Consider the following 23,977-nt stretch of genomic DNA (forward strand, 5'->3'; position numbering starts at 1 on the left):
CAGGCAGTCTCCAGGTACCCAGACAGTGTTAAGGTACCCAGGCAGTCTCCAGGTACCCAGTGTTTAGGTACACAGGCAGTCTCTAGGTACCCAGACAGTGTCAAGGTACCCAGGCAGTCTCCAGGTACCCAGTGTTAAGGTACACAGGCAGTCTCTAGGTACCCAGACAGTGTTAAGGTACCCAGGCAGTCTCTAGGTACCCAGACAGTGTTAAGGTACCCAGGCAGTCTCCAGGTACCCAGACAGTGTTAAGGTACCCAGGCAGTCTCCAGGTACCCAGACAGTGTTAAGGTACCCAGGCAGTCTCCAGGTACCCAGACAGTGTTAAGGTACACAAGCAGTCTCCAGGTACCCAGACAGTGGTAAGGTACACAGGCAGTCTCTAGGTGCCCAGACAGTGTTAAGGTACCCAGGCAGTCTCCAGGTACCCAGACAGTGTTAAGGTACCCAGGCAGTCTCCAGGTACCCAGACAGTGTTAAGGTACACAGGCAGTCTCTAGGTACCCAAACAGTATTAAGGTACCCAGGCAGTCTCTAGGTACCCAGACAGTGTTAAGGTAACCAGGCAGTCTCCAGGTACCCAGACAGTGTTAAGGTGCACAGGCAGTCTCCAGGTACCCAGACAGTGTTAAGGTACCCAGGCAGTCTCCAGGTACCCAGACAGTGTTAAGGTACACAGGCAGTCTCCAGGTACCCAGACAGTCTTCAGGTACCCAGACAGTGCTAAGGTACTCAGGCAGTCTCCAGGTACCCAGACAGTGTTAAGGTACCCAGGCAGTCTCCAGGTACCCAGACAGTGTTAAGGTACACAGGCAGTCTCCAGGTACCCAGACAGTCTTCAGGTACCCAGACAGTGCTAAGGTACTCAGGCAGTCTCCAGGTACCCAGACAGTGTTAAGGTACCCAGGCAGTCTCCAGGTACCCAGACAGTGTTAAGGTACCCAGGCAGTCTCCAGGTACCCAGACAGTGTTAAGGTACACAGGCAGTCTCCAGGTACCCAGACAGTGTTAAGGTACCCAGGTAGTCTCCAGGTACTCATAGAGTGCCCAAGTGCCCAGGCAAATAAAGTACACATACAATTTCATTAATAAATTAATATGTATATATGTTATGTATTTTATTGTTATACTCCAGGTAGTGATGAGTCTCTCACCCCCTCCCTCTCCATTCTTATACCACCCAATCCCTCCCTTTCCCTCCTCTCCCTCTCCCTCCCATCTTTCCATCTACCTTCCACCTTCCCTCCTTCACAGGCGGGGCCGCGTTGGCACTACAGATCACCGGCATCGGAGTACCAAGCACTGCCATCAGCGGTGACACCGTCACACTCTCGTGTTCCTTCGAGCTCAACGGAGACGAACTCTATTCCCTGGCCTGGTGGAAGGATGACAAGATGTTCTTCAACTACGTCCCAAACAACAGTCAAATCAAGTCTGTATATGCCACTCCAGGCATCACTGTTGATGTGAGTATAGTGTGTGGTTGTTTGTGTGTCACTGCTTGACTGATCAGGCTATCTTCTTTACTTGATACAATTGATCACATGCGGATTTTATGCCACCGCCTTATCTTCAAGATAGGCTTAACCTACTTGGTGTGTAATGACCTAGATTAATTTTTGTTCATGAGGCTAAAAGTAGTTCTTATGTTTCCTAGTTTTCCTCCTATTTTTATAATGAACAAGTTTATGAAGAGTTCACTCTGGTGGAATGGTCATTTAAAATACTCTAGAAACAGTATGGGACATAGTTCCGACATCTAACACCGTTAGTATGTTAACTTCATCTTTTCCTGTGGTCCGTCATTTATAATATACGCAGTCGTGCAGACGTGCCTTGCACGTCTAGTTTGTGAAGCATGTTCTGTGATATTCTTCATCAAAGGCGTTTTTAAGAGCGAAGGAACACTAGTCATCCCTCTTCTTTCTCTCTTGTTAACTGGTCGTGTGTGTTTACAAACTTTGTAAAGCACAGCGTCCCATTCTCGAAGCCGATTTGTTGTTTGACAAAGAATTTTTTGTTTTCTACTTCTTCTTCAAATATTTTTTTCATCTGTTAGTTTTTCAGTTACTTTGGTTTTTAATTTAGGGCTCCATGTCTCTCTCCCTTCTTATATATTAATATTATATCTATCTGTCCAAAGGTGTTTATAACTTCTCACTGGAATTGCAGATTCCAATGAGTGGCAGCACTTCGGCTGCTTCTCTTAGCATCCATGACGATATTTTCCGGTGTCTCCTAGTTGCCTCCATTTTCTGGTGGAGACCTCAAGCTATTGGGACCCATCCTACCTCTAAAGTCGATTTGTATAGTTGGTTACTAGCTATTTTTGAATCTCTCTCTCTCTCTCTCTCTCTCTCTCTCTCTCTCTCTCCCATAATTATTGGGAAGTAGAACTCGCCTGGTGTGTTTGTGCTCTATTGATCAGAAATAAAGTCGTCGTCTGCACTTCCAGTTGAACAAAATATGTTCAGAATGCCGAAGAAAAGTAAACCACTGGGACTCCACGTTGCATTTACCACAAAAAAAAAATCTGACCCCGTTCTGACTTTTTTATTCTTAAAATAAAAAAAAGAGGTTTACTTAGAGATTATGCAACCATTATACAAGCAAACAGACATGCACAAACAGGCAGAGATAGAGAGGTAGGAAGAGAAATACAGATATAGAAACAGGCAAGCAGATACAATTAGGCTGGCAGAAACAGAAACAGACCGACAAGCGAGAAAGAAGACAAAGGAACATACATACGGGCACATAGGCAAATATAAACTGACACAAACACACGTAAATATAGATGATAGGACAGACACAGGCAAATATAGATGTTACGACAGACATAGACACATAGGCAGTTATAAAAACAACTAGTTAAGAATCGGTGGTGGTACAGAGGTATTGTTATTTTCACCTCTCAAGGCAAGTTCCTTGATGCTGGTGAGGGGATCTTGCTTTAAGGGATTGAACTTGTCCTCCAGTTCCTTGGATTGAATTTGATTGCCTCCTATTCCGCAGGCGCATTATGATCCCTCTCCGGATTTAGCACTTCTCTTAAATGTAATAATAATGATAATAATTCTCATAGTTTGTGCCTTTTGTCACACCATTTAACAGCTGCCATCTCACCTCCTTAGTAATATCTTTAATATAGATCATATAAAGTGTTTGAATTTACTTTATATTAAAAAAGACACATGAAGGAGCAGAGTGAAATTAGAGCAGCTGTGGTGCAAGTCTCTAAGACTGCTATTGACTTTTGATTCTGTAATATACGTACGTGTATATAGCAACGTTTTAAAGATAACACACAGCTTTTATTGCGACAAAATTTGTGTTGAGCGTCATCTGCTCTACTGCTATTTTTTTACTTCTACTGGTAATATTACCATTAATACAACTTCCTCCCCACCACTATTACTACTACTACTACTACCACTGCTGCTACGATTACTACTATTACTACTACCACTGATGTTACGATTACTACTATTGATGCTATTTCTGCTTCGACCCCCCTCCCCAATAATACTACCCTTCCTCGTCCCCCCTTTCCCACCTCTTCTGCTTTTCTCACGAAGTAAGACTTGACAGTGTCCATGACAGACCATTGTCAAGTCATAATGATGTCAAAAGTTTACTAAGCGCCGGCCAGTTATTAATTAATCAGCTAACACATAGCGAAATGTCACAGTAGAACTTCGAGCTGTATCTGTCTTTTCTGGTGAGAGATTGTGTTCATAACTTGAGTTACTTAAGGAATGATTAGTTGATGGTACGATATTATTGAATAGTGCAACACTAGAGTGCAACTGCTGTTGGCTGCTCGTCGTCTGGTGTAATAGCCGTTTTTTTTAGCTGTTTGCTAAGTTATGCAGAGTGTGAGGTCTTGAGAACTGGAGAGAGTGGAAGGGAGGGAAGGAAGCAGGAAGAAGGGAAAACGGGAGGATGGGAGGGAGGGAGGCAGCCACAGAAAAGCTTTTACTTTGATAACGTTTTGTCGTCGGTCGTAAAGGATAAAACACACACACAGCTTTCTCAGTGCCACACACAAAAATGTAAAGAGTGAATTAAAAAACACTCAACAAAAACGACAATTGACTGCGAACACTACAAAGAAAAAACGCCCGAGGTAAATTGAAAGAAGCAAGTGAATAATATAAATATTTATATATATATGGTTTTACAAGCCATGTTTCTTTTCTAGTTCGGCCACATCAATAGGCCTCAAGCATAGAACCAGGCTGCCCAGCTTATGAGGTATTTGTGGCCAGTCTCCCTGTAGTGGGATTGAATCCTGCTGACTGCAATCATATATATATATATATATATATATATATATATATATATATATATATATATATATATATATATATATATATATATATCAATGAAACCACGAAACAAGTGGTTCTGAATCATTTATCGAACTGCGGCAGGCCAGGATTCGACGCCATGACACTGTCGCGCCTCAAGAGGCCAAGCATTGTACATGTCACCCTACCATCTGAGCCATCGATCCTACAAACAACATGACCCTAGCACACTAGACTTGTTTCATGTTGCGAGGACACTCCTGGCAGATGTATGCTAAGGATTAATTTCAGCCTCCTCTTGCTTTTGTTTATTATTTGTGTCCCACTTTTGTTTATTCCCTCTCTTCTCCCCTCCCCCCCCTCTCTCTATCTCTCTCAGTACCCCTTCATCCCAAACAGCTAGAAAAATCACCTTTTTAACTTCTTGCATCATCGTTGCTCTCAGCAAGCTCCGTGTTCGCTGGATTCTCCTTAATACAAGTGGTAAAGTGCCAGTAATCTTTTATGATATATACGGTCATAGATATACACAGAGGTATATGTGCTGGAATTTATTGTGATGTATGTATTGAAAGCTTTAGACCTCAATACACAAATAACCCGCAAATAGACTGAAACTTATGACGACGTTTCGGTCGGACCGAAAAGTTGTCATAAATTTGTCAACTGTGTGTGTGGGTTATTTGTGTATTGTTCCAATCACAATATTGAGTCATTTTATTCTTTATAAACCTCAAAGTAAGAGCTGTACACCCAAATTCGCTATGGTATATTCACAGAAATGTATACAATCCTAGGTGGATATACTCGACATTCTTGGTTGTTTAGTTATCTAGGCTTAAAGCCTGTAGACTATACGAGGGTCACTAAGGCTGCATCTAACTTCTTCACTACCAGTCAAGAATATCGTAATACCTAAAGAAGAGATAAACATAACATCTCTGCATATATTCACTGAGAGACTCGCATCTCGGCGTATATATCCTGTGTATATATGCTTCTTCTTGTGGTATAACAATTATGAATGACTTATGTTTTTTTTTGTTTGTTTAAGAAGTACCTTCATTAGATGGGGAATGTACAGGAAACTTTGTGCAGTTCAAATAAACACACACACACACACACACACACACACACCAGCGACCAGCGAAGAGGCGGGGCCAGGAGCTATGACTCTACCTCAATAAAACACAACTAGGTGAGTACACACGCACGCACGCCTGTTTGCAGAGACCTGGACAGGCTAGAAGCCTGGTCCAGCAACTGGCTACTCGAATTTAACCCCGTCCAATGCAAAGTCATGAAGATCGGGGAAGGGCAAAGAAGACCGCAGACAGAGTATAGGCTAGGTGGTCAAAGACTGCAAACCTCACTCAAGGAAAGGGATCTTGGGGTGAGTATAATGCCGAGCACATCTCTTGAGGCGCACATCAACCAGAAAACTGCTGCAGCATATGGGCGCTTGGCAAACCTGAGAATAGCGTTCCGATGCCTTAATAAGGAATCGTTCAAGACTCTGTACTCCGTGTACGTCAGGCCCATACTGGAGTATGCAGCACCATTTTGGAACCCACACCTGATCAAGCAGGTCAAGAAATTAGAGAAAGTACAAAGGTTTGCAACAAGACTAGTTCCAGAGCTAAGATAAATGCCCTACGAAGAAAGGTTGAGGGAAATCGGCCTGACGACACTGGAGGACAGGAGGATTAGAGGAAACATGATAACGGCATACAAAATACTGCGAGAAATTGACAAGGTGGACAGACAGGTTGTTCCAGATGGGAGACAGAAACAAGGGGTCACAATTGGAAATTGAAGACTCAGATGAGTCAAAGGGATGTGAGGAAGTATTTCTGTAGTCAGAGTTGTCAGGAAGTGGAATAGTCTGTCTAGTGACGTAGTGGAGGCAGGAACCATACATTGGACCTAGTAGCGACGAGTGAAGAAGTGGGGCCAGGAGCTATGACTCGACCCCTGCAACCACAAATAGGTGAGTACATGGTAATAACCAGGGCCCCACCTTCCTACCTTGCAGGAGGGTATCTCAACGCTACACGAGGTTGTGTTGTCCCACGTCGATCACCGCGCCTCGGGCAAGCTACGATGTGAGGTGCTAGCCAACACCTTCGAGCAGGATACCATGGATGCCAACATGACGGTCATAGGTACGTGTCCTTGATACAAGTGTTCATGGCTGCTGGGTGGTACATGTGTCCGTGGAGGTTCTTGTGGGTACGGTTCCTTATTTAACAGTTCATACTTGTGTCCCAGTTACAGTTGTTAGAAGTTGAACAAAAATTATATCAACTACCGAAACAATAATAAGAGACAAATGCGGTATAATGCAATTATTGACACTAAAGGATTACATTAGACTGCATTTGTATCCATTACCAGATGTTAGAGGTATTTGTCCTTGGTGAAGAAGTCCGTGACCTGTGAATGTTAAAGGTGTATCCATAGAGACTGTCTGAGGTGCTGTTTGGTAGAGAAGGCGTTTTTATCTCTTAGCTCTTGCAGTTAAAATCTAGAGAATGTTGTCCTGCTTCTGCACATTTAAAGGCTAAGAGTTGTTATCCTGCTTCACTTTATTTAAAGCTAAGCTGTTAGCCAACCTCAGTTCATTCACAGGTTACGAGCTGTTATCCAACCTCAACTGAGTCAAAGACCTGTTATCGTACCTCAGGTCATTTACAAGCCCAGCTCTATCTAAGGTATACTACCATTCCCCGAGATGCCACAAACAAACACGTAGATACCTATTTACTGCTAGGTGAATAGGGAAAACGTGTATAGAGACTTGCCCAAACGTCTCGTCGTGCTCAGGATTTCACCCACAACAATTTACCAAAACTCAGGTATCTATGACCAGCTACTAGTAGGTGAACAGGGAAGTAACTGTTGTAAAGAATATTGCCATCTTACCCGGGACTGAAGCTGGTCCTTCTCTTGTGATCTTAAGCCTCTTATCTCTGTGTAATGTATCTTTGAAAATACTTGGATTTATAACTCAAATGCCTACCAGTGTTGCAGGCATATGTGAGTTATGAATCCAGGCTGGTTAACAGGATTTAAAGCCTATTACACTAGCCAATAAAACAATGAGTAACCTGTTCACTATCAGACAAGAATACCCTAATCCCTAAAATAGGTATTAAAGTAAACTCTCCGTACGTATACGTTGAGAGAAATAAACCTCTTAGTGTACATATCGTGTGTTGCAAATGTCACTCTTGCCACAACATTGTATCAATTGCATCTGCTAGAAAAATGATAGGATGGATAATAAGAACCTACAAGACTAGGGATGCTAAGCCCATGATGACAGTCTTCAGGTCGCTTGTTCTATCTAGGCTGGAATATTGCTGCACACTAACAGCACCTTTCAAGCCAGGTGAAATTACTGACCTAGAAAATGTGCAGAGAACTTTCACGGCACACACAACTGTGATAAAACTTCTCAGTTAATGGGAATGCTTGAAGTTCCTCAACCTGTACTCCCTAGAACGCAGGCGGGAGAGATACATGATATATGCACTTTGAAAATCCCAAGGGATTAGTACCAAACTTGCACACGAAAATCACTCCCTTAAAAAGCAAAAGACTCGGCATACGATGCAACATGCCACTAGCACGATAACAGACAATACAATAAGTGTCAGGGCCCAAGACTGTTCAACTGCCTCCCAGCGTACATAAGGGGATTACCAATTGACCCCTGGCTGTTTTCAAGAAGGCGCTGGACAGGCAGCTAAAGTCAGTGCCTGACCAGCCGGGCTGTGGTTCGTACGTCGGGTTGCGTGCGGCCATCAGTAACAGCCTGGTTGATCAGGCCTTGATCCACCATGAGGCCTGGTCACAGATCGGGCCGCAGGGGAGTTGACCCCCGAAACCCTCTACAGGTAAACTCCAGGTATACAAACTCAAATAGACAAAATACTCATCGGAAGGAAAGGCTGTTCATGGAAAGTTTAAGCTGTGCAAACAGTGAGTCACGAATATGAAGAAATGTTTGTATAACCTTGTTTTAAATGTGGATAATCTCTTTAGTACACGAATGAAGAATATTTCACTTGGACTGGAATCATTTACACATAATTGTCAATGCATTTTTTTTTATGTTATGTTATGTTATGTTATGCTTGGTAAATGATTCTAGATTTAACAAAAAAAATACTGTTGAATATTGTCGCTGGCTATTTGGTCAGCAGTCTTGCTTTATCTTGCTTTATCTTTCACGATTTCATAAAATAGCTTTAAAAATTTGGTCAATAATTTGTATTATTTTGATCAAGACACTATGCGCAAATATTTATTTATACACGATGTCTATTATTATTATTATTATTATTTGTATTATTATTATTATTATTAGGTATCCTTAAAAAGGGCTCTTTAAATGGCAGCCAGTTTTTCTTCTAACTTTTCGTGTGTGTGTGTGTGTGTGTGTGTGTGTGTGTGTGTGTGTGTGTGTGTGTGTGTACACTCACCTAACTGTACTCACCTAATTGTGGTTGCAGGGGTCGAGACTTGGTTCCTGGCCCCGCCTCTTCACTGATCGCTACTAGGTTCTCTCTCTACTTGCTCCATGAGCTTTATCATACATCTTCTTCAAGCTATGTATGGTTCCTACCTCCACTACATCACTTGCTAGACTATTCCACTTACTGACAACTCTGAAGAAATACTTCCTAACATCCCTTTGACTCATCTGGGTCTTCAACTTCCAATTGTGACCCCTTGTTTCTGTGTCCCCTCTCTGGAACATCCTTCGTCCACCTTGTGTGTGTGTGTGTGTGTGTGTGTACTCACCTAGTTGTACTCACCTAGTTGAGGTTGCGGGGGTCGAGTCCGAGCTCCTGGCCCCGCCTCTTCACTGATCGCTACTAGGTCACTCTCCCTGAGCCGTGAGCTTTATCATACCTCTGCTTAAAGCTATGTATGGATCCTGCCTCCACTACATCGCTTCCCAAACTATTCCACTTACTGACTACTCTGTGGCTGAAGAAATACTTCCTAACATCCCTGTGATTCATCTGTGTCTTCAGCTTCCAACTGTGTCCCCTTGTTACTGTGTCCAATCTCTGGAACATCCTGTCTTTGTCCACCTTGTCAATTCCTCTCAGTATTTTGTATGTCGTTATCATGTCCCCCCTATCTCTCCTGTCCTCCAGTGTCGTCAGGTTGATTTCCCTTAACCTCTCCTCGTAGGACATACCTCTTAGCTCTGGGACTAGTCTTGTTGCAAACCTTTGCACTTTCTCTAGTTTCTTCACGTGCTTGGCTAGGTGTGGGTTCCAAACTGGTGCCGCATACTCCAATATGGGCCTAACGTACACGGTGTACAGGGTCCTGAATGATTCCTTATTAAGATGTCGGAATGCTGTTCTGAGGTTTGCCAGGCGCCCATATGCTGCAGCAGTTATTTGGTTGATGTGCGCTTCAGGAGATGTGCCTGGTGTTATACTCACCCCAAGATCTTTTTCCTTGAGTGAGGTTTGTAGTCTCTGACCCCCTAGACTGTACTCCGTCTGCGGCCTTCTTTGCCCTTCCCCAATCTTCATGACTTTGCATTTGGTGGGATTGAACTCCAGGAGCCAATTGCTGGACCAGGTCTGCAGCCTGTCCAGATCCCTTTGTAGTTCTGCCTGGTCTTCGATCGAGTGAATTCTTCTCATCAACTTCACGTCATCTGCAAACAGGGACACCTCAGAGTCTATTCCTTCCGTCATGTCGTTCACAAATACCAGAAACAGCACTGGTCCTAGGACTGACCCCTGCGGGACCCCGCTGGTCACAGGTGCCCACTCTGACACCTCGCCACGTACCATGACTCGCTGCTGTCTTCCTGACAAGTATTCCCTGATCCATTGTAGTGCCTTCCCTGTTATCCCTGCTTGGTCCTCCAGTTTTTGCACCAATCTCTTGTGTGGAACTGTGTCAAACGCGCGCGTGTGTGTGTGTGTGTGTGTGTGTGTGTGTGTGTGTGTGTGTGACTGACTAACTCTCACAATCGTGAGGTAGACGTTAATAATAATATTTTTAAACACAATTATAATATTAATATTTTAAAAAGTATCGGCTGGTATCGGTCCTTGTTTACCGACACCATAAAACCGGCCGATACCTATACTTCGGCGTGCCACTAACAATAACTAATAATAATAATATATTTTAATATTTGCCATGTGAATAAATCACATTCACATGACATATTCATGTGAATAAGTCACATTCACATGACATGTGAATAAGTCACATTCACATGACATATTCATGTGAATAAGTCACATTCACATGACATTCATGTGAATAAGTCACATTCACATGACATATTCATGTGAATAAGTCACATTCACATGACATTCATGTGAATAAGTCACATTCACATGACATATTCATGTGAATAAGTCACATTCACATGACATTCATGTGAATAAGTCACATTCACATGACATATTCATGTGAATAAGTCATTTTTGGGCTCTGCGTCCGTCCCTGTTTTCTCATTAACAAGACAATATATTTTGACATACTAATTAGGCTGTGTAATTAGCTCAGTCAAATTTTTTAATGTTTTCTTTTAAATTTCTTAATAGTGTCTGGAGAGTAAACAGTGATCCATGCTGCTGCCTGACACACTACTTCCACCTTGTATGCTCTATCATAATTCCCAGTTCTCCATTCTCCTTGTATATATGTCGTGCCGAATAGGTAAAACTTGTGATTTTTGCTTAAATAGCAACGCTCTTCTTGATGAATAAGGCAAGCTAAAATTTGTGTATGCAAAAATCATTCTGAACCTAATGAAAAAAATATATTTCATTGTTTATTAAATTATTGTAAACTTGTCTAAAATATATTTAGTTGGATTAGGCTAAATTATATTATGTTTGTTATAATAAGGGTAGGTAAGTTTTCTAAGGTTCTTTAGGTACAAAATTATTCATTTTTATTTTAACGTTAATCAAAAAAAATTATTTTTAAAAGTATAAGAGGAAATTTTAGAAAGGTCTTAATTTTAAACGAGTTCTTGCTAAATGACTAGTTTTACTTTTGCGGCACGACATTCATACATATATATATATATATATATATATATATATATATATATATATATATATATATATATATATATATATATATATATGTCGTGCCGCAAAAGTAGTAGGTAGTAGGTTGGTAGCCAGCAACCACCCAGGGAGGTACTACCGTCCTGCCAAGTGAGTGTACAACGAAAGCCTGTAATTGTTTTACATGATGGTAGGATTGCTGGTGTCCTTTTTTTCTGTATCATAAACATGCAAGATTTTAGGTACGTCTTGCTACTTCTACTTACACTTAGGTCACACTACACATACATGTACAAGCATATATATACACAACCCTGTAGGTTTTCTTCTATTTTCTTTCTAGTTCTTATTCTTGTTTATTTCCTCTTATCTCCATGGGGAAGTGGAACAGAATTCTTCCTCCGTAAGCCATGCGTTGTGTAAGAGGCGACTAAAATGCCAGGAGCAAGGGGCTAGTAACCTCTTCTCCTGTATATATTACTAAATGTAAAAGGAGAAACTTTCGTTTTTTCTTTTGGGCCGCCCCACCTCGGTGGGATACGGCCGGTGTGTTGAAAGAATATATATATATATATATATATATATATATATATATATATATATATATATATATATATATATATATATATCATGTGATATATGATGTCATATCGCTGTATTAAAATTAATTACTTTTACAAAATTCAAGCACTCATTGTGTTATTAAAGGCGAGAATCGTAAATATTAGGTATGAAAAGAAACTGGTCATTCCAATTCGATCGCAAAGAAATCCAGGTGAAGCGCATTAATTAGCATATCCAAACGTAAACGAGGAATCCGGCGAGAGATGGTATAAGATTCCGACAAGTGTGAAGTGCTAAGGATATTTCAGTTCAGTTCTTTCCAATATATACCCTGTTTATTCTCGTCTATGATCCCACCTGATACCTTTATCAGTGAAACTCTGACGATGTGTAGCGTTAACATGACGAGAGCCCGTTGTCCAAGTTTCTCACGCTTGAACGAACTCCAGTTTAGAGGATCAGTAAAGATGCATCATGTGATATATTAAAAAGGTCTGGGTATCCAGAGGATAAAACAAAGGGAGAGGGTGAAGTACAGAAGTAAGGCTTCAAGAAAACAGAATGTCACCTAAAATGGGTAGTGAGGAAGCAGGGTAATAGCAAATTGCGAGAACGCATTCAGCAAGAAGAGGTAGCAGTCATGAAAAGCAAGAAGAGAAAGCAAGAGCAAGCAACAAGAAAATGTTGCAAGACAGAACGAGAACTGGTAGAGAGTGAAGTCGCATTAAGACAAACATCGTTGCCGTTTTTGACACCAAAATGCTTTCAGCATTTTGCCCATGGCCTTCCTCGCACAACTCTGGACTTGTAGGTTTGTTGGTGAGGAGAGGGATCGATGTGAGGGTGAAAGATATAACGGAGAGTAGAGAATGCAAGGGAGAATCAAGCAATGGGTTAAATAGGAGAGAGAGAGAGAGAGAGAGAGAGAGAAATATAGCAGCTGGAGGGATGGAAGAGAGAATTAGCGAGAATGAGGACTGTAAGGGGAGAATACGGGGAATTCAAGGGATACCCATTTAAACGCAAGGTTCACTTCAAGAGTTTTAAACTTTTTCGCTTCGTGTAGGCAAAGTCTTCAAGAAGCAGCCCGGTCTACGTCGCTCAGTGACAGTTACTGACCAAGGAGCCTGAAATATTTCCCATCAGGTTAATGGAGTAATTTTCAAGTTCGTTCTCTGTTGATTCCTTTCCCCTGTTACTATTTTTTTTTTTTTTTTTGCGTTCCGACGTGGTGTTGTGGAACCTTAGTGCCTAGCTGAACACTGAACTCGTGTGCACCTATTATTCATTGATACGGGAATTTTGCCTCCACTACATCACTCTCCAGATTGTTCTTCTTCCTGATAATTCTGTGGCTGAAGAAATACTTCGTAACATCCTTATGACCCTTCCGAATCTTCAATTTCCAGTTGTAACCCCTTGTTGCTGTGTCCCATCTCTGAAACAAGAACATAAGAAAGAAGGAAAACTGCTGCAGGCCTACTGGCCCATGCGGGGCAGGTCCATGTCAACCTCCGGCTTAGACCAATGGCCCACCCAGTCAGGTCACCACCACTTAAGGAAGGAGCACGGCTTCTGACCCAGTGACACCAGCTGTCCTATCCAGGTGTCACTAACCATCTTTTCAATTCCTCTCAGTATTTTATGTCGTTATCATGCCCCCCATCCATCCATCTCTGCTGTCCTCCAGTGTCGTCAGGTCGACTTCCTTTAACCTCTCCTTGTGGGACATACCTTTTAGCTCCGAGACTAGTCTTGCTTCAAGCTTTTGCACTTTCTCAAATTTCTTGATGTGCTTGACCAGGTGTGAGTTTATACTGGTGCTGCATATTTCAATATGGGCCTGACGTACAGTGTGTATGTGCGCACGTGTGTAGGAGGAAGGGGGTTAAGAGCAGGGAATCCTCACACAACACGAGGTGATAAGTGGAGGGCAGCGTCCTCAGGACCAGTTGGAAAACTCTGTAGAATAAATTGTACTTCTTGAGACTTAGTTGATCCCGGCTGACACTGCGGGATTATTGTGATGGCAGGTGGTAGAGAAAGGCAGGCAAGGAGGGAGATGAAGCAAGGAAGAGGGAATAAAGGAGAAAGAGATAATGGGGGGGGGAAGAATTAGAGGGGAGATGAAGGGAAAGGGAGAATAAGAGGAACAGAGGAAAGATGAGCGAAATAGGACATTAAGCATAAAAAAAAGGAAGGAGAGGAAAAGTGAGAGAGGGAAGGTGAGGGAAATGCGTAAGGTGGGACTGGGGAAATGAGGCAGAGAGATAAAGGAGTTTGTGTGGACTTTGTGGCTGGTGATTGACATAGGAGGGCTGTATGCTGAGATAGGGTGAGGGAGGGAGGGAGGGGAAAAGGACCTGGGACAAGTGAGAGCGGGTCAAGTCAAACTAGTATTTAGTCACTTAGCCATAATACCAACTTACCTCATAATTTGTAATATTTTAAAATAAAGAATTAAACTAAGTCTGCCCGAAATGCCTAGCCATGCTAGGTGTTCTAGTGGTACACTCTGTAATCATTATTTTACTACACGTAAACCACACAATAACCAAATTCTGTAAACTCAGCATTGTAATCCTTATAGAGAATAAACTTCGAATTTGAAAAAAAGTGTTCCTGGATAAACACGCGTAATGATAATCACTAAACATGACGATATAACTGCTGACAGTAGCGGGTACAAGAGGAGGATGTCACCAACAATTGCGTAACAAAGATATACAAAAAGTCGGAAGTTCATATTACCTAGCTACACTTAAAGCGAAACCTCGTTATTATGAAGATTGGTTGTAACTGGTGTTTGGATAAGTGGGTGGTGAGTTACTAAACATCGTGATGTTACCACTAGAACTAGTGGTTGGATAACTGGGTGGTAACAATCACAAAATATTGTGATGTTACCAATAGAACCGGTGTTTGGATCAGGGAAAGGCATTGAACATACAACACTCAAATAGTCTACACGAATGTGATCTTTGACCTCCAATGAGTATGAAAACCTATGTTACGAACCTTACCAGCAAGGCTGTCACCACACATAATATAGTTCTTGAGTATTCACATCTCTCTTGGATGACCTGCTAATCGCATTCTGTCTTTAGTTTCTGAACTAGTAAAATAAATATTTAGGTAGCCCACATCGAACTTCAACTTGTTCTGACTCGATCAACCATTTTAGCACTGGATGGAACCTTACTGTTATGTATATGGGACGGAGTTTGGATTTGAGGGATTGTTTGGTATGAACATGGTAATCCCTTTGAAGAAAATTTTCCAAGGTGGAGTCGAGCTTGGTTTACCACTGGATAAAGAGCTTTCACATCTTTCGTTACCTTCTCTCATGTTTCAGAGATCCTCTCAGCTGGACTAATATTGTATGAAGCCATTATACAGTTACAGTATAACACCATAAGATGGGCAACCAAAAGCAGGTTCATTCTGGTTGTACCTCTCCCATTGATATCAATCTATCAGTGATCATTTATTCTCCATCTGACTCATAAGAGAGTCATCTGCCAAATATAAACTCTAGCTCTCCTTAGCTCTAGCTTTACCCTAGTATCATTATGTATATTGCCTAACGCTAAATATTTTCAACACCTGGAGTATCTCTTTAAAATAATGCTGAGAAAAGATAGCAGCTCTTAGTTTGTAAAACATAGGAACTCCCATCCGTAATTGAGTAGAGCCGAGAAGTATTGGTTTACAAGAGTCAGTGAGCGTCATAACCAGCATCTCCTCGCTTTCAGTGTATGTATTGAACTGTAAATCACAAACGAATGCATCGGCAAACTCTGAAAATAGAGCCTCAGACGAGACCAGAAACGACCATCTACACTCGTACGTCTTCGAATCCTGTATTATTATATTATACTTATATGAAGCGCTAAATCAGTTTGGGTCATTTATCGCAAAATGGTGGGCTCGATCTTCTCTCCGCACACTCCCACACCTCGATCTACTCGCACCTGACGTTAATAGTGCATCTGGATTTAGTATAGTAAAGTTCTCAAAATGGCTGTTTAGCCTTAGAAACTAAAGGGCGTCTGTCTTAATGCCAGGTTGAGTGGTAGGTGTTTTAGTATTAAACGATTTCGCAATGATATCTAGGTATATAATTTTATTTTTTTGTCTTAGTCCACGGCATCTGATACGTTGTTTTATATTAATTAAATAAAATAAACTTTTTTTTTCCAGAGATTCATCACCGTTAATGGCAGATATCAAAATGGCCACATACTCTTAAAAAAATTGAAGTGCATGTACATTCTAAATGGTCCCAAGAGAAGCAAAAATATGGAACCTGAAATGCACAAGATGACTCCACGACAGCAAAACTGGAAGAAGAAAAAACATAGTGTCATGATCATAGTCTGTACCTACTAACTTTACCAACAAAACTATTGTATACAAACTTGGCGCACAGTCTTGCTGAGTAAAGTGGGAATTTTACACAACAAAAGTTTCACTTTTTCGAACCAAGGACTTTATTAGTTATGTATATGTGTGTCGAGAACTTAATTAAAGGAAACTTGTATGTGAAAGACATTAATTATGAGGAACTTCAACCTTGAAGTTTTTCTTGTCAACACAGAGTGAGAAAATGTGTGACAATCACCAACTCGGGAGTTCATGTGTGTGACAACCACCAACACGAGAGTACGTGTGTGTGGCAACCACCAACACAAGAGTACGTGTGTGTGGCAACCACCAACACGGGAGTACATGTGTGGCAACCACCAACACGGGAGTACATGTGTGGCAACCACCAACACGGGAGTACATGTGTGGCAACCACCAACACGAGAGTACGTGTGTGTGGCAACCACCAACACGGGAGTACATGTGTGGCAACCACCAACACGAGAGTACGTGTGTGTGGCAACCACCAACACGGGAGTACGTGTGTGTGGCAACCACCAACACGAGAGCACGTGTGCGCGGCAACCACCAACACGATAGTACGTGTATGTGGCAACCACCAACACGGGAGTACATGTGTGGCAATCACCAACACGGGAGTACATGTGTGGCAACCACCAACTCGACATTTTATGGTTGACAAAAACACAAGTGTTTCTCTCCATCCTCCACTCGTACGGGAAGTGGTGCTATTATTTATCAAAAGAAGTAACATTTTTCCTGACGCGTGTTTGAGCCTTATGATGATCATCTCGGCTGAGCTTTAAGAGATATAACAGAGACCTTCCACTGCCTTTATGGTCCGCTCAGGAAAGAAATATAAGACATGATGGTGAATTTTTCCACCTCGTATATACAGCACAGGCACACCGCACAGTAGTTAAAAGTTAAGACAGACAAAACCAAACTCCATCCTCCGCTCTCTCTCCGGGAGCACATAGCCTGCCTCTTAGAGGCAGTATAAACCTCAGTAAGAATATATCCATCGCCGGGATAGAAGTTACAATGGGAAGAGTACTACTGTCAATGAACTTAACACAGTAATAATGTAAAAACTCTAGTGCAGAACAAAATTTAACTTGATAAAGCTCTATATAGAGCAAAACGTTATCACAAGAAAAGCTTGTTCCGGACCAGTGCCTTGCATGGCGGCTGTGACTTATTGGCGACCTGGCTGGAATACACTAGTTTACATTTGGAGAGGTTCAGGGAGAAGCCTAGATTCTCTCCAAGTTTGTGACCGTCGCTGTGGGTCATCTGGTAGATGACCCACAGCGCTGGACCTCAGTTGAAGCTGCTGGTCCCGATAAACCTTTTTTTCCATAAACTTCTTTGGGAGATCTCTCAGTTTTTACGAATGATACAAATTAACTGTAACAGTGACAGAAGTAGATATAGAAGGGGTGGTTATGGTAGTCGTAGCTGTGGTGGGCGTCCACCTGCACGACAATATCCAGAACTAATAACTAGTAGTAAGTAGAAGAGGGACTACTGATGCACACAGTTCCCTGGATAACAGACGAGCAATAAGAGCATTTGCGGTATGAACAGTGCTAATAAGTAGTATTCCATAGTCTATACTTTCCATCCGCTTTCATCTCACCAAGACTGTTTTTTTAATTTGGAATGTCTCAAATTTTCTCCGTATTTCATGCGGGTAGTGACCAGAGGAAATGGTTAGTGGGAAGAGAGCCTTCTACTTTAATATTCTTGCCTTCACCATCTAGATAATACAGTATAGTTTTTAATCTAGATAGAAATATTTAGTTTATCTCATGAGGTAACCTCGGTGTTTACTTCAAAATAATTTATATATTTTATCATATATATGGTAGTGTGGGTTAATAAGCAGATTACAGAGGTAACAGTTTATTGTTGCCTCACGCTACATATTGACCGTAGGTAGAGCAGAGTACTCAGTGTTAGTAGGCCTCTTGCCTGCTGACACTGTTACCGGCCATCTTTTACCTGACTCGTATTTACACTGCAGTAGGTAAATAATTATATAAAAAAAAATTCCAGACATTCCAGCGCGGGGCCCGACCATCACAGGGCGACGGGAGAACTATCAAGTTGGTGATCTGCTGCTGCTGAACTGCTCATCCCCTTACTCCTATCCAGCCACCACCCTCGCTTGGCATATCAATGGACACCTGGTTAGTTACATCTCATTTTACCAACACTGAGCTATAATTATGTTTGTGGTTGTAAATCAATATTCCTTTCTGAGGGTAAGCGTGACTCGTTTTAGGTCAGTGGTTCACTGTGGGGTCGATTTGGACCCCCAAGGAAGAAATTTCAAGTCCAAGGGAAGGAATTTTGGCCAGGAAAGGAATTAGGGTGGGTTATGCAAGTTCACAAACTCCCTTGGACGCAACATACGAGTATAGTTCTTCATCCTTGGAAACCGTCAGAGACGTTTGTTACCACCCGGTGAGCGCCAAATCTACTGCACTCGTCTAATGCTTCCCTTGTGTCTGGTGTGTCGAGAGGTAATCAGTCCTGTGTTTTCGTATTTCTTGAAGTTCTATGCCAGTTTTGGTAGTCTGTACCATACAAGCGTGTTCAGTATTTAGTGGTCAGTATGGTGATAGTGTTATTAACCTGCCACAGCTTGGAAAGCTGCTAAATTGCTAAAATCTAAGTTCTGGCTGTGTATGTATTGTATAATAGTACTGTAGTGAAAGAATGTTTTTGCTGAACAGGATCGTGGATGTATATATCGGTATTTTGGCGGTCGTGAGTAACTCTAGATATTACAATAACCACTGATATTCTTACATATATTGTATCCACACAGCTATTTGAGGTCCACTGAATTGTCTGGTTGAGATAGATGATCGGCTGTTTGTTCAGCTGTATATTGGTGCAAATAATTTATTCTTTCTTGATTTAGGATGAGGAGGATTTGGAGAAGTTGGGATCACAAAGGAAGGAATATGATATGGGACATTGAGAAGCCCGGGTTCATGCTAGGATTTCCTGTCATGTATTTAAAAAATTGAGAGTTGTTACTTCAGCTCATTTCAAAGTCTTTTCTTAGCGGATTCTTCATTATAAGTAATATGTGTTTATTTAAAAAAAATTAAGAAGCAGTTACAGGTATCCCCTTACTGGGAATACCTAGTTAGCGCTTTATTATTATATTTTCATGTTTCTAGAATTTGTAAGTAATAGTTGCCTCAAAAGCCACTTAATCACCCTAGACTAAATGCTAAATACTCAGTACACACATACTCACTTATGTTCTCCCACATCATAACTTCAACAATCACTTTGAACCTTTTATCCATTGCTGACAGGAATAAAATTGAATCATTGTTTTCACAAAAAGCATTTTTGAATATATGAATATATCTTTTGTCTTATATAAATTAGATTCACTTATAATTAATAATCTACTGTACAACTATGAAATAATTACTATCCTACTGTACAACTATGATATAATCCTTAGTGTTAAGTAGTCTGTAAGCCAATAATGTTAAGTTGGCCCATAATGCCAGGCATAATAGAGGTTCTCTTTGCATTGCAACCCACTATTGTAAATGCAAAATCTCAGTGTACTGTTTGCAAAGACATTAAATAAATAAATATGTGGAGTTACAATGTAATGTACAAACTAGCAAGAGAGTAGCAGGTAATATTATATTAAAGAAAATCAATGTGACATGTTAACTTAAAAAAACAATCACTGTAATAAGTCTGTGTTAATTTATGTAATTTATATGAAGTGGTTAACCCATATGGGCTAGACTTCATACCCCGTCCGTGTCCGCTTGGGTCACTCAGCATAAATAGTGGAAGCTCCATTCTTTGTCTAATAACATAACGATAGAGACTACCTATGTTAGGAAGGTGACAATCTCTTGATCCAAGAATTTGATCTTACCCCCCACTTCTTCATTTTCAACCTGATTACCTCTCATTACGCTTACATTTTATGACTCCTACGTATTTAGTACTTGAACATATATGTATAATAATAATAATAATAATAATAATAATAATAATAATAGGTAGTGCATTCGTCTTAGCGCACAGAGGTTCGAGCCTTGCCTCCTGCTCATACACTTAGTGACTCCCATATAAGAAAGAAATGTACATATGGATATGTATTTATTACTGACAGGCATCGCGAGAGACAGTAGTGGTGTATCCTGGTGAGACAGACAGTGACGGGTGTGAAGCATCATGGTCTGGTCTACAGATGCTGTTACAACATGAACACTTCCAACAAGGTGTGCTTATCCTTCGCTGCACAGCCTCCATCCTGCACGTGTACAGGCTCTCCACGGAGGTCATCATCACTGACTCCACGTACATAGAAAGTTCCCCGCGGGAGGGCGCCTCCACAGGGGGTAAGTACAAACAGGTATATATTTCTTTTGTGTACATGGAGTCACTGGTTAAGATACAAAATTTATTTAAATGGTAAATAAAGTACCAAAAGTCAACAATAACATTTTCAGATTTCAGAAATCATTTATTTAGTCCGTCATGATGTACTTGTTGAAACAAAAGGTAAATATTGTGGGAAGATTCTCCGTGTGACCTTCCCCCAAAAATGTTGTGGATGCAGAATGATGTACACACAAGAGCAGCAAGGCTAAGTATACGGAGAAAGTTATCTGTGTATGTATGCTGAGAAATTAATCCCTAATTCAGGGATGAAATTACCCAGAACTGAAGGTGAATAAGTTGCACGTACCCTTAATGATCGTTTGTATAGTTGACCTACCACATCTGCTAGAAAAATGATAGGAGGGATAATGAGAACCTTCAAAACTAGGGACGCCAAGCCAGTGATGATTTTCTTCAGATCGCTTGTTCTCTCTAGGCTGGAATATTGCTGTACACTAACGGCCTCTTTCAATACAGGTGATATTGCTGACCTGGAGAATGTATAGAGAACCTTCACGGCAAACATAAGTACGATAAAGCACCTAAATTACTAGGAACGGTTGAAATCCCTCGATTTATATTCCTTGGAACGCAGGCGAAAACAATACATAATAATATACACTTGGAAAATCCTAGAGCGGTTAGTACCAAATTTGCACACGAAAATCACTCCCTACGAAAGCAAAAGATTTGACAGGAGATGCATCCCCCCAGGGGCTCCACGAGTACGCTAAGAGACAACACAGTAATCGTCGAACTGTTCAACTGCCTCCCAGTTGACCCTTGGCTGTTTTCAAGAAGACACTGGACAGGCATCTAGTCAGTACCTGACTAGCAAGGCTGTGGTTCGTACGTAGGTTTGCGTGTGGCCAGCAGTAACAGTCTGGTTGATCAGGCCCTGATCCACCACGATGCCTGGTCACTAACCAGGCCGCAGGGGCGTTGACCCCCGAAACAGTCACTAAGTATACTCCAATAATGTTAATTTTCAGCACAAGGATTGTTGGAGGATCAATCCTCAGTACGCTAATCGTGATATACACACACTCTTAGACACTGCTGCAAAAGTTTTAAAAGTATACTTTTACTAATATATATATATATATATATATATATATATATATATATATATATATATATATATATATATATATATATATATATATATATATATATATATATATATATATAAAATGTCGTGCCGAATAATTAAAACTGGTCAGTTAGCAAGAACTCGTTTAAAATTAATTCCTTTCTAAAATTTTCTCTTGTACGTTTAAAGATATATCTTTTCATTTATGTTACTGCAAAATTAATAATTTTGTACCAAAAGAACCTTAGAAAACTTTAAAAAAAAAACTTATTACAACAAGTGCAATTTTATTTAGCCTAAACCAGCTAAATATATTTTAGATAAATTTACAATAAATTAGTAATAAACAAACAATGAAACATATTTTTTTTTCGTTAGGGTCAGAATCAGTTTTGCGAAATTATTGCATACACAAATTTTCCCTTGCCTTATTCAGCAAGAACAGCTTTGCTGTTAAGCCAAAATCGCTAGTTTTACCTCTTCGGCACGACATATATATGTACACTGATGGATGTATATGCAATATGTCTGCATCTTTTACGTCATTTTTTTAGGGAAGGGGGTTCACCTGGAAGAAAATTTGAAAGATATTTATCTAAAATCAGGATGTCCTTTACGCTTCTGCAAGTGCATCATGACGCATGGGAAACCTGGTTGTAAGAGTGGGACCTCACGATCTGTGGATGGAGGATCGAGCCTCCACCACTCCTTGCTCTGAATGGCCTTCGCGGGCTTCTTAATACTACTAATAATAAAGTGCTTCATTAATCGTGTGTTGCTTGTACTGCAGGTGCAGGGTGTTCCTCGCTGGTGCTGCTGCTACTGTTGCTGCCACTACTGTTGTTCAACCTGGATACTTGAAGAGCAGTTTATTAACGCCGTCAACTTAATACAGAATATAGTTGTGATATTAGCTATGGAATATTTTATAAATCTTTGTGTGACCATAACGTTAGGTAGAAAGACGATCATGAGGAAAAGCTGAGAAAGAAAAATAGACACAGGTTTTTTTTTATTTTGGGCCACCAGCGTTGGTTACATTTTCACCTGCCCTTATTTTTCTGTAGTTGAAAAATGGGCAAAATACTCTATAAATATTTTCGAAACAGTAAGCTTACTGATCGTAATTTTTGAAAGCTAAATGATTTGCGTAAACCAATATTTTTAGTATATATATATATATATATATATATATATATATATATATATATATATTCAACAAGTCGGTCGTCTCCCACCGAGGCAGGGTGACCCAAAAAAGAAAGAAAATGCCCAAAAAGAAAATACTTTCATCATCATTCAACACTTTCACCTCACTCACACATTATCACTGCTTTTGCAGAGGTGCTCAGAATACAACAGCTTAGAAGCATATACGTATAAAGATACACAACATATCCCTCCAAACTGCCAATATCCCAAACCCCTCCTTTAAAGTGCAGGCATTGTACTTCCCATTTCCAGGACTCAAGTCCAACTATATGAAAATAACCGGTTTCCCTGAATCCCTTCACTAAATATTACCCTGCTCACACTCCAATAGATCGTCAGGTCCCAAGTATCATTCGTCTCCATTCACTCCTATCTAACACGCTCATGCACGCTTGCTGGAAGTCCAAGCCCCTCGCCCACAAAACCTCCTTTACCCCCTCTTTCCAACCCTTTCGAGGACGACCCCTACCCCTCTTTCCTTCCCCTATAGATTTATATGCTTTCCATGTCATTCTACTTTGATCCATTCTCTCTAAATGACCAAACCACCTCAACAACCCCTCTTGTGCCCTCTGACTAATGCTTTTATTAACTCCACACCTTCTCCTAATTTCCACACTCCGAATTTTCTGCATAATATTTACACCACACATTGCCCTTAGACAGGACATCTCCACTGCCTCCAACCGTCTCCTCGCTGCTGCATTTACCACCCAAGCTTCACATCCATATAAGAGTGTTGGTACTACTATACTTTCATACATTCCCTTCTTTGCCTCCATAGATAACGTTTTTTGAATCCACATATACCTCAACGCACCACTCACCTTTTTTCCCTCATCAATTCTATGATTAACCTCATCCTTCATAAATCCATCCGCCGACACGTC

The 23,977-nt window shown here is 40.9% G+C and overlaps 1 protein-coding gene across 4 annotated transcripts in view; it reads left to right on the forward strand.

Moving 5' to 3' along the window:
• Positions 1–23,027, forward strand: part of LOC128701183 (uncharacterized) — a 277,363-nt gene extending 254,336 nt beyond the window's left edge. For 3 of the 4 annotated variants that reach the window (XM_070100572.1, XM_070100574.1, XM_070100573.1), the window contains exons 3-7: positions 1,255–1,466; positions 6,349–6,478; positions 18,401–18,534; positions 20,511–20,739; positions 22,666–23,027. In XM_070100572.1, the coding sequence (XP_069956673.1) occupies positions 1,255–1,466; positions 6,349–6,478; positions 18,401–18,534; positions 20,511–20,739; positions 22,666–22,736 (776 nt within the window). In that variant the 3' untranslated portion in view covers positions 22,737–23,027. Of the gene's footprint in view, positions 1–1,254; positions 1,467–6,348; positions 6,479–18,400; positions 18,535–18,629; positions 18,871–20,510; positions 20,740–22,665 lie in introns of those variants that run through there. The other variant, XR_011394052.1, reaches the window with a different exon arrangement.
• The last annotated feature ends 950 nt before the right edge of the window (positions 23,028–23,977 follow it).

Source organism: Cherax quadricarinatus, chromosome 73 (assembly GCF_038502225.1).
Source record: "Cherax quadricarinatus isolate ZL_2023a chromosome 73, ASM3850222v1, whole genome shotgun sequence".
In the NCBI taxonomy this organism is placed as follows: Eukaryota; Metazoa; Arthropoda; class Malacostraca; order Decapoda; family Parastacidae; genus Cherax; species Cherax quadricarinatus.